General features: G+C 37.8%; 1 protein-coding gene across 3 annotated transcripts in view; it reads left to right on the forward strand.

The window, feature by feature from the left end:
- ANKEF1 (ankyrin repeat and EF-hand domain containing 1) overlaps nucleotides 1–13,461 on the forward strand; it is a 33,699-nt gene that overhangs the window by 5,222 nt on the left and 15,016 nt on the right. For 2 of the 3 annotated variants that reach the window (XM_070471887.1, XM_070471888.1), the window contains exons 3-6: nucleotides 3,698–3,897; nucleotides 4,640–4,789; nucleotides 6,235–6,358; nucleotides 11,897–12,719. In XM_070471887.1, the coding sequence (XP_070327988.1) occupies nucleotides 3,698–3,897; nucleotides 4,640–4,789; nucleotides 6,235–6,358; nucleotides 11,897–12,719 (1,297 nt within the window). The remainder of the gene's footprint in view (nucleotides 1–3,697; nucleotides 3,898–4,639; nucleotides 4,790–6,234; nucleotides 6,359–11,896; nucleotides 12,720–13,461) is intronic. The other variant, XM_070471889.1, reaches the window with a different exon arrangement.

Below are 13,461 nucleotides of genomic sequence, written 5' to 3' on the forward strand. Positions count from 1 at the left end.
TTTTTCTTACAAACTTTAGAAATCAATATAATGCATTTTTTGCTTTCAGACTTTAGAAGGGAGTTACTCATGGCATGTAGTAGTGAGAGGCTAGATTCTCACTCTTACATCTCCCCGTAATTTGAAAACAATGTAGATATTTCTTAGGAAAACCAGTTCTGAGAACTTTCTCATTGAGAAAAAATATTAGAATTGATCTTTTTTTTTTTTTAATGTGGAGAACTTTCAACATGACAAACATATTTCCATAATCATAATCACTTATTGTAAAATGTAAAATCCATTTAGAATTTTACATGTTAGAACCTCAAGTAATAGTTGAACTAGGGTTTTGCTCTCAAGAGCAGTCTGTGTAGAAAGTAGTTGCATTTGGGAACTTGAGGAACTAAGGTGGATTCTGACATAAGCTCCAACTTTCTATTAGTTGTTTTAAAAATATATTTGGAAATATGGCTTAATCATAGAAATATGGCATGTCTGTGATTATTGTGATTATTCAGGTGAGACAGCACTGTCTCACTCTTCCCCTCCCAAATCCCATCTTAAGACTATGATCTGGGAGCTTCTTATCCAAATAACTCAAGGTTCTGGCAGGAGGTGATGCAGCCTCATGAAAATCACTAAGAAAATTACCACCAGGCTTAATATAAACTGGTAGATTTAATCAGTTGTTCCAAAGAATTTCTTCAAGTACAAAGCCATTAACATCAGTCCCACATTAGAGAAATGAATCCCATTTTATACCATTAATTAATGTTTTCTGACAGGAACAGAATCTGCTTTTGTAACTCTCTGTGGACATGGTATTTGATAAGTGACTTGCTCATAACAAGAGAAGAGGACAAAGAAAAGGAACAACTATTTAATTATTTAATGTATTCATGAGTCAAATGTATTTTTTTAATGTTTTTATTCTTAAAAAAAAAAACAAGCCTTTCAAAGCTCTATACAGCAGTGGCCCCAATATTTTTGGCACCAGGGACTGGTTTCGTGGGAGACAATTTTTCTGTGGACTGGGGAGGTGGGGGAATGGTGCAAGTGATACTTTCATAGTATAAAAGGAATGACAGTTCTATGGAGCATCTAGATAAATGTAAATTGGATAAATTCTACCATTAAAATAAAAATACATGAAATAAAAATTTAAAAATGAGAGTTACTCAAACAATTAAAACTAGAAAGATGGTCAGGGACATGTTGAAAATGCAAAATCAAAGACAGAGAAGTCATATCAGGCAAGAGTGAACCAAAACAACAAAAATGACAAAACCTGGAATTGCTGCATTGCTGTTGTTTTGGTTCACTCTTGCCTGCTATGACTTCTCTGTTTTTGGTTTTGCATTTTCAACATGTCCCTGACCATCTTTCTGTTTTTAACTGTTTGAGTAACTATTTCAGATGCATGTTTATATGAAATATAGTTCAGTTTTGATTTTCACATAAATTGTATTTTTATTTTAATGGTTGAGATTATCCAATTTATATTTACCTGCATTCTCCACAAAACTGTCATTTATTTTATTCTATCAAAGCATAATATATTTAATTTATATAAATACACAGGTAAATACATATAAAAATAATTTTCTCTATGGTCCGTATGATCTTTGTTTTATTATATGTGTATATATCTTCCTTCTCATATTTTCTAAAATTAATAGTCTGTTTTTAGTTCTTTTAATGGCTAACTTGACAGCTTTACATATACATAAACCTCTGTTTATCAAATCAGCACACTAAACAGTATTCATTGATATTTTTCTATGAAAGATGAGATTGGTACAAAAATTCTTCCTGTCACCTCCCTTCCAGTATCTAATTTTAGTAAATTATAATCATTTTAGTTCTTTCAATAATTCTTTTCATACCTTTTTATCTGCTTTTAATAATCTCTCAAAACTCCAGCAATAAAAGATAAAGAAAATTGAATGCTTAAACTCTTCTTTCCTCTCTTCCCTACCAGTCTTGTTAAATTTCCTTATTATTTCCACATTGTTGTGAACTACAATTTTCTTTTCTGTATCTAGAATTCCCAAAGTGGTTGAGCTTTGATTCAATGATTGAAGGGTTTCAGCGTCTATCATGGGTCACATATTCCCTGTTAATCTCAATGACAACCCTGTTGTGATTGAGTAGTTTAGCTCACTCCTTTGGGCTTGTATACTTTGATTTCTTGCATCTTTAAACTTATATGTTCATTGCTTTTATATATGAACAATTGCTTGACTGAGTGTTAAAAATCCCCTGTTTTCTTTTCCAAGTGATATTGTAAAACTCCTTTGCTTATTTTCTAGCACTGAATGTTGCTGTGCAAAGTCTTGCAGCCAAACATTTCCTCTTTAGAGATGGCTTGAATTTTTAACTGGCTGCTCACAGGACACTTTCTTTATCTAGTTTTGTCTAGGCACATATTATGGATTGTTCCTAATCAGCTTTTCCTGAGATCCAGTATATCCTGTTAGATATAGGTTTTTACTCCAAGAGGGTTTTCTTTTATTATATCTCTCCATTTTTCTGTTCCATTTGGTCTTTCATTGAACACCAACTACACACATGTTAAATATTCTTTGCCTTTCTAGACCATTTAAACTCTTGGATTTTTTTCAAGTTCTTTCAACTTTTTCCTCCATGTCCCTGCCTATGGTTTTGTTAGTGTCTGCTGTCTTTTTTCCTGCTCCCATGTGACTTTCATTTCTTACTAGTTTTATTTTTCTCTCCCATTTCTTTTCTAAGATATACTTGCTCAAATTCATCTTTTCCTTCTATTTATCTTTTTGGTTTGGTCTACCTTTACATTTTTGTTTCAGAAAAAGTTATATGCAAATTACTGTTATCAGTAATGGGTCAGTCAGTAATTTTCATGTGGTATAGTTATTTGAGTATATAATTTTTGCCTAGTGTTTGTCAGCTTCCTTTCCTTTTCTTTCAGTATCTTTTTTCATAGGTCGTATGCTGGTTTTTTTGTTGGTTACTGTTCCTATTTGAATGAAGTCTGTTTTTAGAGTGAAGTCATTACAAAGTCAGTTTGGAGTTTGTCTGCTGTTTACTTGAGTATCTTAAGAAAACTCTGACTGGGGTTTATAAACAGTACCCCTGGTCTGTAGTACATTTTTGACATGGATTATGTTGAGGGTCTGTATGTCACAGATACCAGATATGAGGAGTTAGCATTTTTCTCTCTGCAGTGAACAAATTACCATCTACTTTTTCTTCTCACTGCAACTGTTCAGACAGCCTGCTTCCTGCAAACATGGCTGGTAAATATTTCATCATTCAATACTATCTCCCTTGCCACTCTGCAATTTCGAAGGGGGTCCAGGGATCACCAGTAACCCTTGGGCACACACACTCCTGCACATTCTAAGAAGGACTCTGGTGTATAGATTGCAGGATGCCAAACACCCAGGGTCAACAAGGGCTCACATTCCAGCACTCAGATTCTTCTCAGACAAGATCCTGTCACATTTTGCTTATGACTGTTTTATAGCTCTTATCAGAGGTTGGGTTTCCTTTTTGGTTTCTCTGTCTTGGTGTTTCAGTTGATTTCCGAGAGAAAACCAAGGCATAAATGCCTTTGCTGTATCACCTTCAATTAGCTAATTATGAATTTTTAAATTATTCTTTGTTCCTTCCTATCTGACTCAAATGTAGAGAGACTGCTAGTTACGTGTTCTTTGGGGATTCTATTTTTCTACAGGTATTTTGTTTTACTGCATTTTACCTACTAAGCGGCATTATCGGTGCGCGCTGATTGCCTTGGAACACGGTGCGGATGTCAACAACTGTACCTGTGAGGGAAAGCCGATATTCCTTAGAGCTTGTGAAGAAGCGCATGATGTGAAGGATGTGTGCCTGACGTTTTTGGAAAAAGGAGCCAATCCAAATGCTATCAACACAGTAAGACTATTTCTGTGAATATATATTCCTTTTTTTCAATTACAGAATCCTGTTACTGTATTTTTTCACTTGAATGTGGTAAAATTATCCTGTCAGCTTACAGACTTTTCATTTCTGTTCAAAATGCTTTAAAATTATAGACTTTCATTATCTTTATATGGCATGGCCATGATTCTATGGTCTGTTTCCTAATTATGTTTGAAAGATTGGTATTTATTATGTACAATATTAAAAGATCATTACAGGAACTAGAAAAGATATTCCTGATGCCTAAAAAAAATTTACCTACTACAGTAAATATGTAGCTTCGCTGTTTCCCTTATTTTGCCTCCTCTCCTCACTTGGCTAATTTTACTGAGTTTTCTTTTAATTGTCATTTCCCGACAATAAAAATGGATTTTTGTCTCATTAGAAAACACCTATAGCCTAATTTTAGCATACGTTTTACTCTCTCTTCTCCCTTTTTGCACTACTTTCTTGGCAAGAAACTGCACTTTTTAGCATGATGTTCTCATAGGAAAATCTGGTGTGACCTTGACTCTGATTATAGAATTCTACATTTTGGACACTGACCCATTTTCCTGACTTCATGTTTCCCGTTTGTTACATGAAACCAATATGACTATATGAAACTGAACACGTCAGTGTGACTCTAAGGCCAAATGGATTTAGACCATATTAATACTGAACGTGGCATTTAGTATAACAGGGATAAACAGCGTCTGGTCTGTCTCATGTCCAGTCCACAGGTCGCACGGCTTTAATGGAAGCATCAAGAGAGGGAGTGACAGAGCTAGTTCGAGGGATATTGGAAAGAGGAGCGGACGTGAATGCATTTGACAATGACAGACATCATGCCGCACACTTTGCTGCCAAAGGAGGCTTTTTTGATGTAATAATCTACTATATTCTTTAAAATTTGTTGCTAAAAATATTCTCCTTTTCCTCAGCATCTTAAAATATCATATAAGTTACACTGACAGATTTTTTTTTTTTTGCATTTTGATTTTACAAAATAATTCCAGAATTGTATTTTATACCAGATATTATCCTTCAAGGCTTATTTTAGCTCTTTATTCACTTTTATCTGCTTGCTAATTTACTCTTCTAATATTATTAATAATGTTTTTTCTATGTTCTTAGCTGGGCTTGCCTAGGGGCTTAGACCCTAAAGAACCTGCCTGCAATGTGGGAGACCTGGGTTCAAGACCTGGGTCGGGAAAACCCCCTGTAGAAGGAAATGGCAACCTATTCCAGTACTCTTGCCTGGAGAATTCCATGGACAGAGGAGCCTGGTGGGCTACAGCCCATGGGGTTGCAAAGACTCAGACACAACTGAGCGACTAACACTTTCACTTTTTTCTTTCAGTTATGACAACTGAAAAGTTTTGCCACATACTACTACTCTATTTTATGACTCCATTGCATATGAGAATTTTCGCAGTACAGTATGATCTAATTTGGGGGAGGCCAAGGCCTAATCTCATCTCCTGATGTTTAAGTACATCTAGTGACTCACCTAAGTTTTTAACTCTCAAGTATTCTGATTATCTGGATATATCAGCTAAAGATATCTCATACATATAGTGATACTGCGGAAACAAACTAGAACTCAATGCTATCCTATTTTTTTTAATGCTATCCTATTTAATTCTGAATTATATCTAAAATTTCTTTTCTTAGTTCTAACATTATTTTTACTTTTGTCACTGGGTCTCTTACCTGCAATAAAAGTATACATCACAGTAAAAATCACATCTGTCTGGCATAGAATTTGCTGCCCTGATTTGCCACAGTCTGATGCATTCTAAAGTTGCCTAAATTTACCAAAATGGTAGTGCCCCAGCTGAGTTTAGAGTTTTCTATACTCTAGATAGATGGTCCCCAACCTTTTTGGCACCAGAGATTGGTTTCACGGAAGACAATTTTTCCACAGACTTGTGGGGGGCGGGGTGGGGGGGTGGTGGGGTAGCTGTGGTTTCAAGATAATTCAAGCACTTTACATTTATTGTGTACTTCATTTCTATTATTGTTACATCACCACCTCAGATCATCAGGCATTAGATCCTGGAGGTTGAGGATCCCTGCTCTAGAACTTCCGACAGTGTTCTGTATGTGGCTGTACAATATGGTACAATTACAGTACACATGTGGTTTTTGAGTCCTTAAACTATGGCTAGTCAAAGTAAGGAACTGAATATTTAAAATTTGTTTTCTATTTAATTCATTTCAACTTAATTCAAACTGACACTCTGGATAGCACAGGTCTAGATCTGAGTTTTCAACCAGTAAACATACATTCTTATTCCTCTACAATATCCACTATTTATTTTGCAGATACTGAAGCTGCTTTTTGCGTACAACGGAGACATGGGGCTGGTTGCAATGAATGGCAACACACCACTTCATTATGCTGCCATGGGTGGTTTTGCAGATTGCTGTAAATATATAGCTCAGCGAGGTAAATGGTCTACCAATTTTATGTCTAAAGAACTTATGATTTCCCCACATTGCAGATGAGCAGAGAATTTCAGCATGTCAACATCAGTTGCTTATCTCTGTAGAAAGAAAATTAAATTTTTTTCTTATTTACCTTCTGTTAAATCATAAATCTGACCTAGAAAGTAATAAAAATTCATTTCTCAAGTATCTTTAGATTATTATTAAAAATCTAAACAGAATTATTTATGAGTCAACCAATTACTAAGATGCTTATTTTTTCAAATATAAATATCAGTCTAAAACGGAGAAGGAAATGGCAACTCACTCCAGTATTCTTGCCTGGAGAATCTCAGGGACAGAGGAGCCTGGTGGGCTGGCCGTCTATGGGGTCACACAGAGTCGGACACGACTAAAGCAACTTAGCAGCAGCAGCAGCAGCATCAATTTAAAAAGGACAAACACTAGAAACCATGTCCAAATTCTTCATTATTTTATTTTTGAAAATATACTATCATGTCAAGTGCAAAGATAACATTTTGGAAAATTTTAAATTACGGGGGAAATATTTTGGGGAGAAGCATTAAATAAAATGAAAACTTTAGTGGAGCATTTGAAATATAAGTAATATTTATTACTTTAGATTTTCCTGTATATTTTAAATAACTTAGTTTGAGAATATAAACTATGTTATGCATGTTGTGTGTGCTCAGTTGCTCAGTCGTGTCCGATTCTGAGACGCTGTGGACTGTAGCCTACCAGGCTCCTCTGTCCATGTGATACTGGAATAGATTGCCATTTCCTCTTTCAGGGGATCTCCCCAACTCAGGTATGGAACCCCAGTCTCCTGTGCCTGCTGCACTGCAGGCAGATTCTTCACCATTGAGACACTGGGGCTTCTTTTATGTTGTGCATAGCTGAATGCATCCCTAAAATGGGCTTCTCATGCGGCTCAGAGGTAAGGAACCCACCTGTCAAGCAGGAGACTCAGGTTCAATACCTGCATTGGGCAGATCCCCTGGAGAAGGAAATGGCAATCCACTCCAGCATTCTTGCTGGGAAAATACCTTGGTGGCGGGCTACAGTCCATGGGGTAACAAAAGAGTCAGACATGACTTAGCAACTCAACAGCAACAATTCCTTAAAATAGTTAATATTTTAAAAAATTTTAAATAGCAATATTAGCCAATTAAGTTTAAATATTTTTACTAATTTTGTGTTAATTACATGCCTTAAGGAAATTGGTCCTGAATATTCATTGGAAGGACTGATGTTGAAGCTGAAACTCCACTACTTGGCCACCTGATGCAAAGAACTGACTCATTTGAAAAGACACTGATGCTGGAAAAGATTGAAGGCGGGAGGAGAAGGGTGTTGACAGAGGATGAGATGGTTGGATGGCATCACCCATGTGATGGACATGAGTTTCAGTAAACTCCGGGAGTTGGTGATGGACAGGGAGGACTGGCATGCTGCAGTCCATGGAATCACAAAGAGTCGGACATGACTGAGCGACTGAACTGAACTGAACTGAATTAAACATACATTCAATGTCATTAACTCTTTGTTAGAGAGGGAACTGCATGCTGCTGAATGTTATGGTAGTGAGTTATTTTTTTCCAGTTTATGAGAAATAGACAGAAACTTAAAGTTCAGCAGCTCTATCATAGAGCAGAAAAAGTGCTTTCATTTTCCTGTCTTCTATGCAGGCACAGAAATTTTGAAGTCACTGGGACCTGAGAGAGCCTACACTGTAACCACTAACATTATAAATGAGACTAACATGCCTGCATAACTAATGGTGTAGTAACTGATTCACTTTGATTTTTTTTTTTTTTACCTTATACAAAGCTCACATTCTTTCCCCATCCCCCTAAAATAAAGAGATAATGGAAAATGTACCAAATGCAATTTTTGCCCTCATCAACTGTCTCTGAAGAGACAGTTTTCAAATCTTGTTTCCAAATCTCTCACCACAAGCAGATTATTCTGACACTTCATTTTTCACATTGTGTATTTCTAAAAATTAGAGATCTGCCCAGATTGAGACAAACTTCTTCAACTTTAACATGCTGACTCTATTCTTATTGGGAGAAACATCCCTCAATATATACTCTACCATTTATGTCCTCTGGGATAAAATCAGAGAAAGCTAATTGAGACGTACAGGGCCAGAGCTTGCCAAAGGCCTTGCTGGTGATGCAGAAAAGATTGACCCTCCTGGAAGACTCATAAGACTAGACTGTTTCTGAAACAAATGTCTGAAAATGTTTTGAGTTCCCTAGCATCTTTGGAAGTACAACTGCTTCACCAGGTGCTATGTGGGTGACCTCGTTCCACATGAGAGTGTTATCAGTTATACTTCCACCTTTAGAATCTTGGATCTAAGGCCGTCAGAGCAATTGGAAACCATTAGCCACGAAATGCTCATTTCTGAGTAAACTCCCTGGGTGTAGTCTCTTCTATCCTTAAATATGAAGGCTGGATTCTTTTCCCCCAAGAAACTAGTTCCTCAGTATGCTCCACTTTTGTTCCTGATCTTGTCCCTGGAGTAATTTACACCTCCCTGTAGGCAATGTGAGGCCATGTCCAGGAGAGTGGAGGAGAGTTTAGATTAGCTGTCCTGAAGCCTCCGTGGAGGGATCTCCTCACGGAGCTTTTGACAGCAGTCAGCTGAAAGTCAAGTATCTCAGCGACAGAGGAACATAAATCACAGAGAGCATGAATGGATCTGTATTTACTAACAATAAAAGAGAAGACAAAAGTCAGAAGGACAGGAAAATGCCTTCATATCTTTAAGCTTGGATGTGGGGGTCTTTATTCCACAGAAAATTGCTAACTGGGAGGAAGCTAGGAGCATAAGAAGGCAAGATAAAGCAGCTTTAAAACCCTTTGATCCTTGGTGCTGGTGCATCTTTGATCCAAAGATGCTGGTGAATACAGGAGTGAACTGGGATATGGCAGATAAACCCCCAGACATCCCGAGTGAGTGAAAAAGCTAAGTAAAAGTAGCAGACTCAAGATGACTATGGAATTACACTATCAAATTATTATACTGTGGAGACAAGGCTCAGGTCCTTTTCCCAATAAGTCACACTGTTCTTCAAACTGTTCAATCTAAAAATTATAGAATATTTTTGTCCAAAGTACCCTTTTTGAGTTTTCCTATCACTAATAAATATACCAGCCTTCATATAAAACTTTAATTTTGACAATGCCAGAAGTATTAATGCTGAAATCATTAATCATCCAGTGATTAATGATTTTCTTTTTGAAAAGGAATAAAATTATGAAGTGTTGGAGGGGGATGTTATATTTTCACATGCAGCTGCCTTTACATTTTGGATGCTAGAGATACTGATTGCTAGAGAATCTTTTTTGATTATGTGATATTGGCAAGACAACAAAAGAGCCTCATAGATTGAAAACGCTAGAACGAATATCTTCATAGTCTGACTTAGAATGGGTTTTTAGTGTCTTAAGACACTTATTACAGACAACACAGCCTCTTGATACCAATAAGTAGACTCCCTGATGCATTCAGAAAAGCTTATTTATCTGGAGAATGCTTACATGTGATGTTGGTCTCATCATTTTAAGTCAGAGACTAAAAAGGGAAAATGAATTTTAATGCCTAATTGCACAACTCTTACACTGGAATTTTTTCAGATTTGATGAGATTACTTTTTCAGGCTGTTCATATGACCTTACTGCAAAACAGCAGGTCAATATAAATTACATGAATTTCATGGAAAATACAGATAAAACAGTTTAAGATTTTACACAAATTAACAGTCATAATTGTTCAAAAGAAGCAAGAGTCAGTTAGCATCTTAGATGCCTAAAGTCCTGCTTAAGCTGTTTGAATCCAGCTTCTTTCCAAATTTAAATGTCTTCTTTACTCTTTCCCACTTGGCATGAAACCTCTTTAGCGGGTATTCTAATATGATATTTGTTTCAAATATGTACAGGGATTGATTTCTTAATCCTTTGGGGATAGATTCTGGAAAGAACATCTTCCTCAAATTCACCAAACTGAAGCTCACAGAAAGAAAAAAAATATAGCTTAAGTTTTTGTGTTCACAATGTTGCTCAGTCAGTCACTCAGTTGTGTGTGACTCTGTGTGACCCACGGACTGCAGCACGCCAGGCTTCCCTGTCCTTCACCATCTCCCAGAGCTTGCTCAAACTCATATTCCTTAATTTGGTGATGCCATCCAACCATCTCACCCTCTGTCATCCCCTTCTCCTGCCTTCAGTCTTCCCCAGCATCAGGGTCTTTTCCAATGAGTCGGCTCTTTGCATCAGGTGGTCAAAGTATTGGGGCTTCAGCTTCATCAGTCCTTCCAATGAATATTCAAGGTTGGTTTCCTTTAGGATTGACTGGTTTGATCTCCTTGTGGTCCAAGGGACTCTCAAAAGTCTTCTCCAACACCACAGTTCAAAAGCATCAATTCTTCGATGCTCAGCTTTCTTTATGGTCCAACTCTCACATCCATACATAACTAATGGAAAAACTATAGCTTTGACTAGACAGACTTTTGTTGGCAAAGTAATGTCTCTGCTTTTTAATATGCTGTCTAGATTTGTCATAACTTTTCTTCCAAGGAGCAAGCATCTTTTAATTTCATGGCTGCAGTCACCATCTGCAGTGATTTTGGAGCCCAAGAAAATAAAGTCTGTCACTGTTTCCATTGTTTCCCAATCTATTTGCCATGAAGTGATGGGACCAGATGCCATGATCTTAGTTTTTTGAATGTTGAGTTTTAAGCCAGCTTTTTCACTCTTCTCTTTCACCTTCATCAAGAGGCTCTTTAGATCCTCTTTGCTTTCTGCCAGAAGGGTAGTATCATCTGCATATCTGAGGTTATTGATATTTCTCCCTGCAATCTTAATTCCAGATTGTGCTTCATCTATCCTGGCATTTTGCAGGATGTACTCTGCATATAAGTTAATAATAATTTTTATTTATTAAATGTTTTAAAAGTTTTAATTTATATATGAGTTGAGTGTGTGTATGCTCAGTTGTGTCCAACTCTTGTGACCCCACAGACTACAGCCCACCAGACTCCTCCAATCCATGGCATTTTCCAGGCAAAAATACTGGAATGGGTTGCCATTTCCTTCTCCAGGAGATCTTCCTGACCCAAGGATCCAACCCAAGTCCCTTACATCTTCTGCACTGGCAGGCAGATTCCTTACCACTGAGCCACAGGGAATCACTTTTATATTAGAGTATAGCCTATTAACAATGTTATTATAGTTTCAGATGGACTGCAAGGGGACTCATACTCATACTCATACATATAAATGTATCATCCATTCTCCCCCAAACCCCCCTCCAACCAGGTTGCTGCATAACCTTGAGCAGGGTAATCATAGATTAATTCTGCAATTATAATAACTAACTGTGCTCACCTCTATATACAAATAATTTGGGAACCAACTTTTGATTATTCGCTGGAAATTTAAAAACCAACAACAACAACAGATATATGTCATTTGTGAACCCAGGCAGATGCCCCAGCACCATTCATAATCATAATGTTTCCTGTTTTAGGATGTGACCTAAAATGGAAGAATCTGGAGCATAAAACACCGAGGAACTTGGCTAAGGAAGGTGGCTTCAAAGCAGCCAGCAAAGAAATACGGCGGGCAGAGCAAATCGCTAATAAACTGGCCAGGCCAGGGGTCAAAAATCCGAATCCGCCCTTGTTCCTGAGACTTCACGATTGGTCAGTAGAACATGAGACTTTCCTTCGGGAAGCCTTCTCGTTTGTGGACAGGGGCGATGGGACAGTCACCAAGGAGGACTTTGTGCTGACCCTGGAGGAGAGGCAAGATTTTGTGAACTCAGAGCAGCTGGCTGCTATAGCGCAACTTCACGAAAAAGTCCGGGGTGGAGGGGTCAATATTAATGAGTTCTTTAAAGGGACCAGATATTTAAGTAAGTCTTATGTTTTGGGATCCTATGGGCCTAAGAAAAAGAAAAAAGGGATGGCCAAAAAAGCAAGAATGGGCAAGTTTGTTTTACCCCTCCCCATCTGTGTCATCCCCGACCACGTGTTTCCACGCCGCAGCGACGGTGGGCCGCCCTATTATATGATCGAAACCTACAAGAATGTGACTGATTGCAACCGCTTTAACAGAGATCACCCCCCAGAACATCCCATTCAGGATGACTCTGCTTGGTATATTGATGATCCAGGGAAGGTCTTTTCAAACATTAATTTTATCACCAAGGCAGGAGACCTGGCTTCTCTGAAAAAGGCTTTTGAATCAGGAATACCTGTGGATATGAAGGATAATTACTACAAGACACCGCTAATGACTGCATGTGCCACTGGAAATATCGATGCAGTCAAGTTTCTTCTTGAAAAAGGGTATGTCTTTTCCTTGAGTGCAATTTAGATTTTTGGGAGCCTTCACATTTCAAGGAAGTGAAAGGAAGGCTACGAAACAGTCAACTCTAGAATTTAAACAGTGGCAAGAAATGGCTTCATTTCTGAAGTCTAGATCCCAAGTAGAGCTTATATGGTGGACCAGGATAATGGGAACATTAAGAGCGTGTAGGACAATGCCACAGTGAAAGCTGAGAAGTTTTCACTCTAGCGGTGGAAGAAGCCTTATGATTGGGTGTCCCTGGCCTCCCAAAACAATTTTAATTTGGACTCAGAGCTTAACCTAGATGCTGTGGAGTGCCTTTTATTTTATTTTAAATTAGAACTATTTACTGTGGTCAAAAATAGCATGTGATCTACCGTCTTAACAAATTTTAAGTGTATGGTGCAATATTGCTCACTACAATCACAGTATTGTAGAGCAGATCTTTAAAATGTATTCATTTTACATGGAGCCATTTTTAAATCTGCTTTTTTTTTTGAGGGCATTCCAACAAATCAAATAATTTGACAGTGGCTGTAAGACTAAGTGGGCTTCCCAGGTGGTGCTAGTGGAAAAGACCCACCTGTTAGTACAGGAGACATAAGAGACTCGGTTGGATCCCTGGGCTGGGAAGATTCCCTGGAGGGGAGGGCATGGCAACTCACTCCAGTACTCTTGCCTGGAGAATCCCATGGACAGAGGAGCCTGGCAGGCAATGTCCATAGGGTTGCAAAGAGTCAG

Source organism: Odocoileus virginianus, chromosome 9 (genome assembly GCF_023699985.2).
Source record: "Odocoileus virginianus isolate 20LAN1187 ecotype Illinois chromosome 9, Ovbor_1.2, whole genome shotgun sequence".
Lineage (NCBI taxonomy): Eukaryota > Metazoa > Chordata > Mammalia > Artiodactyla > Cervidae > Odocoileus > Odocoileus virginianus.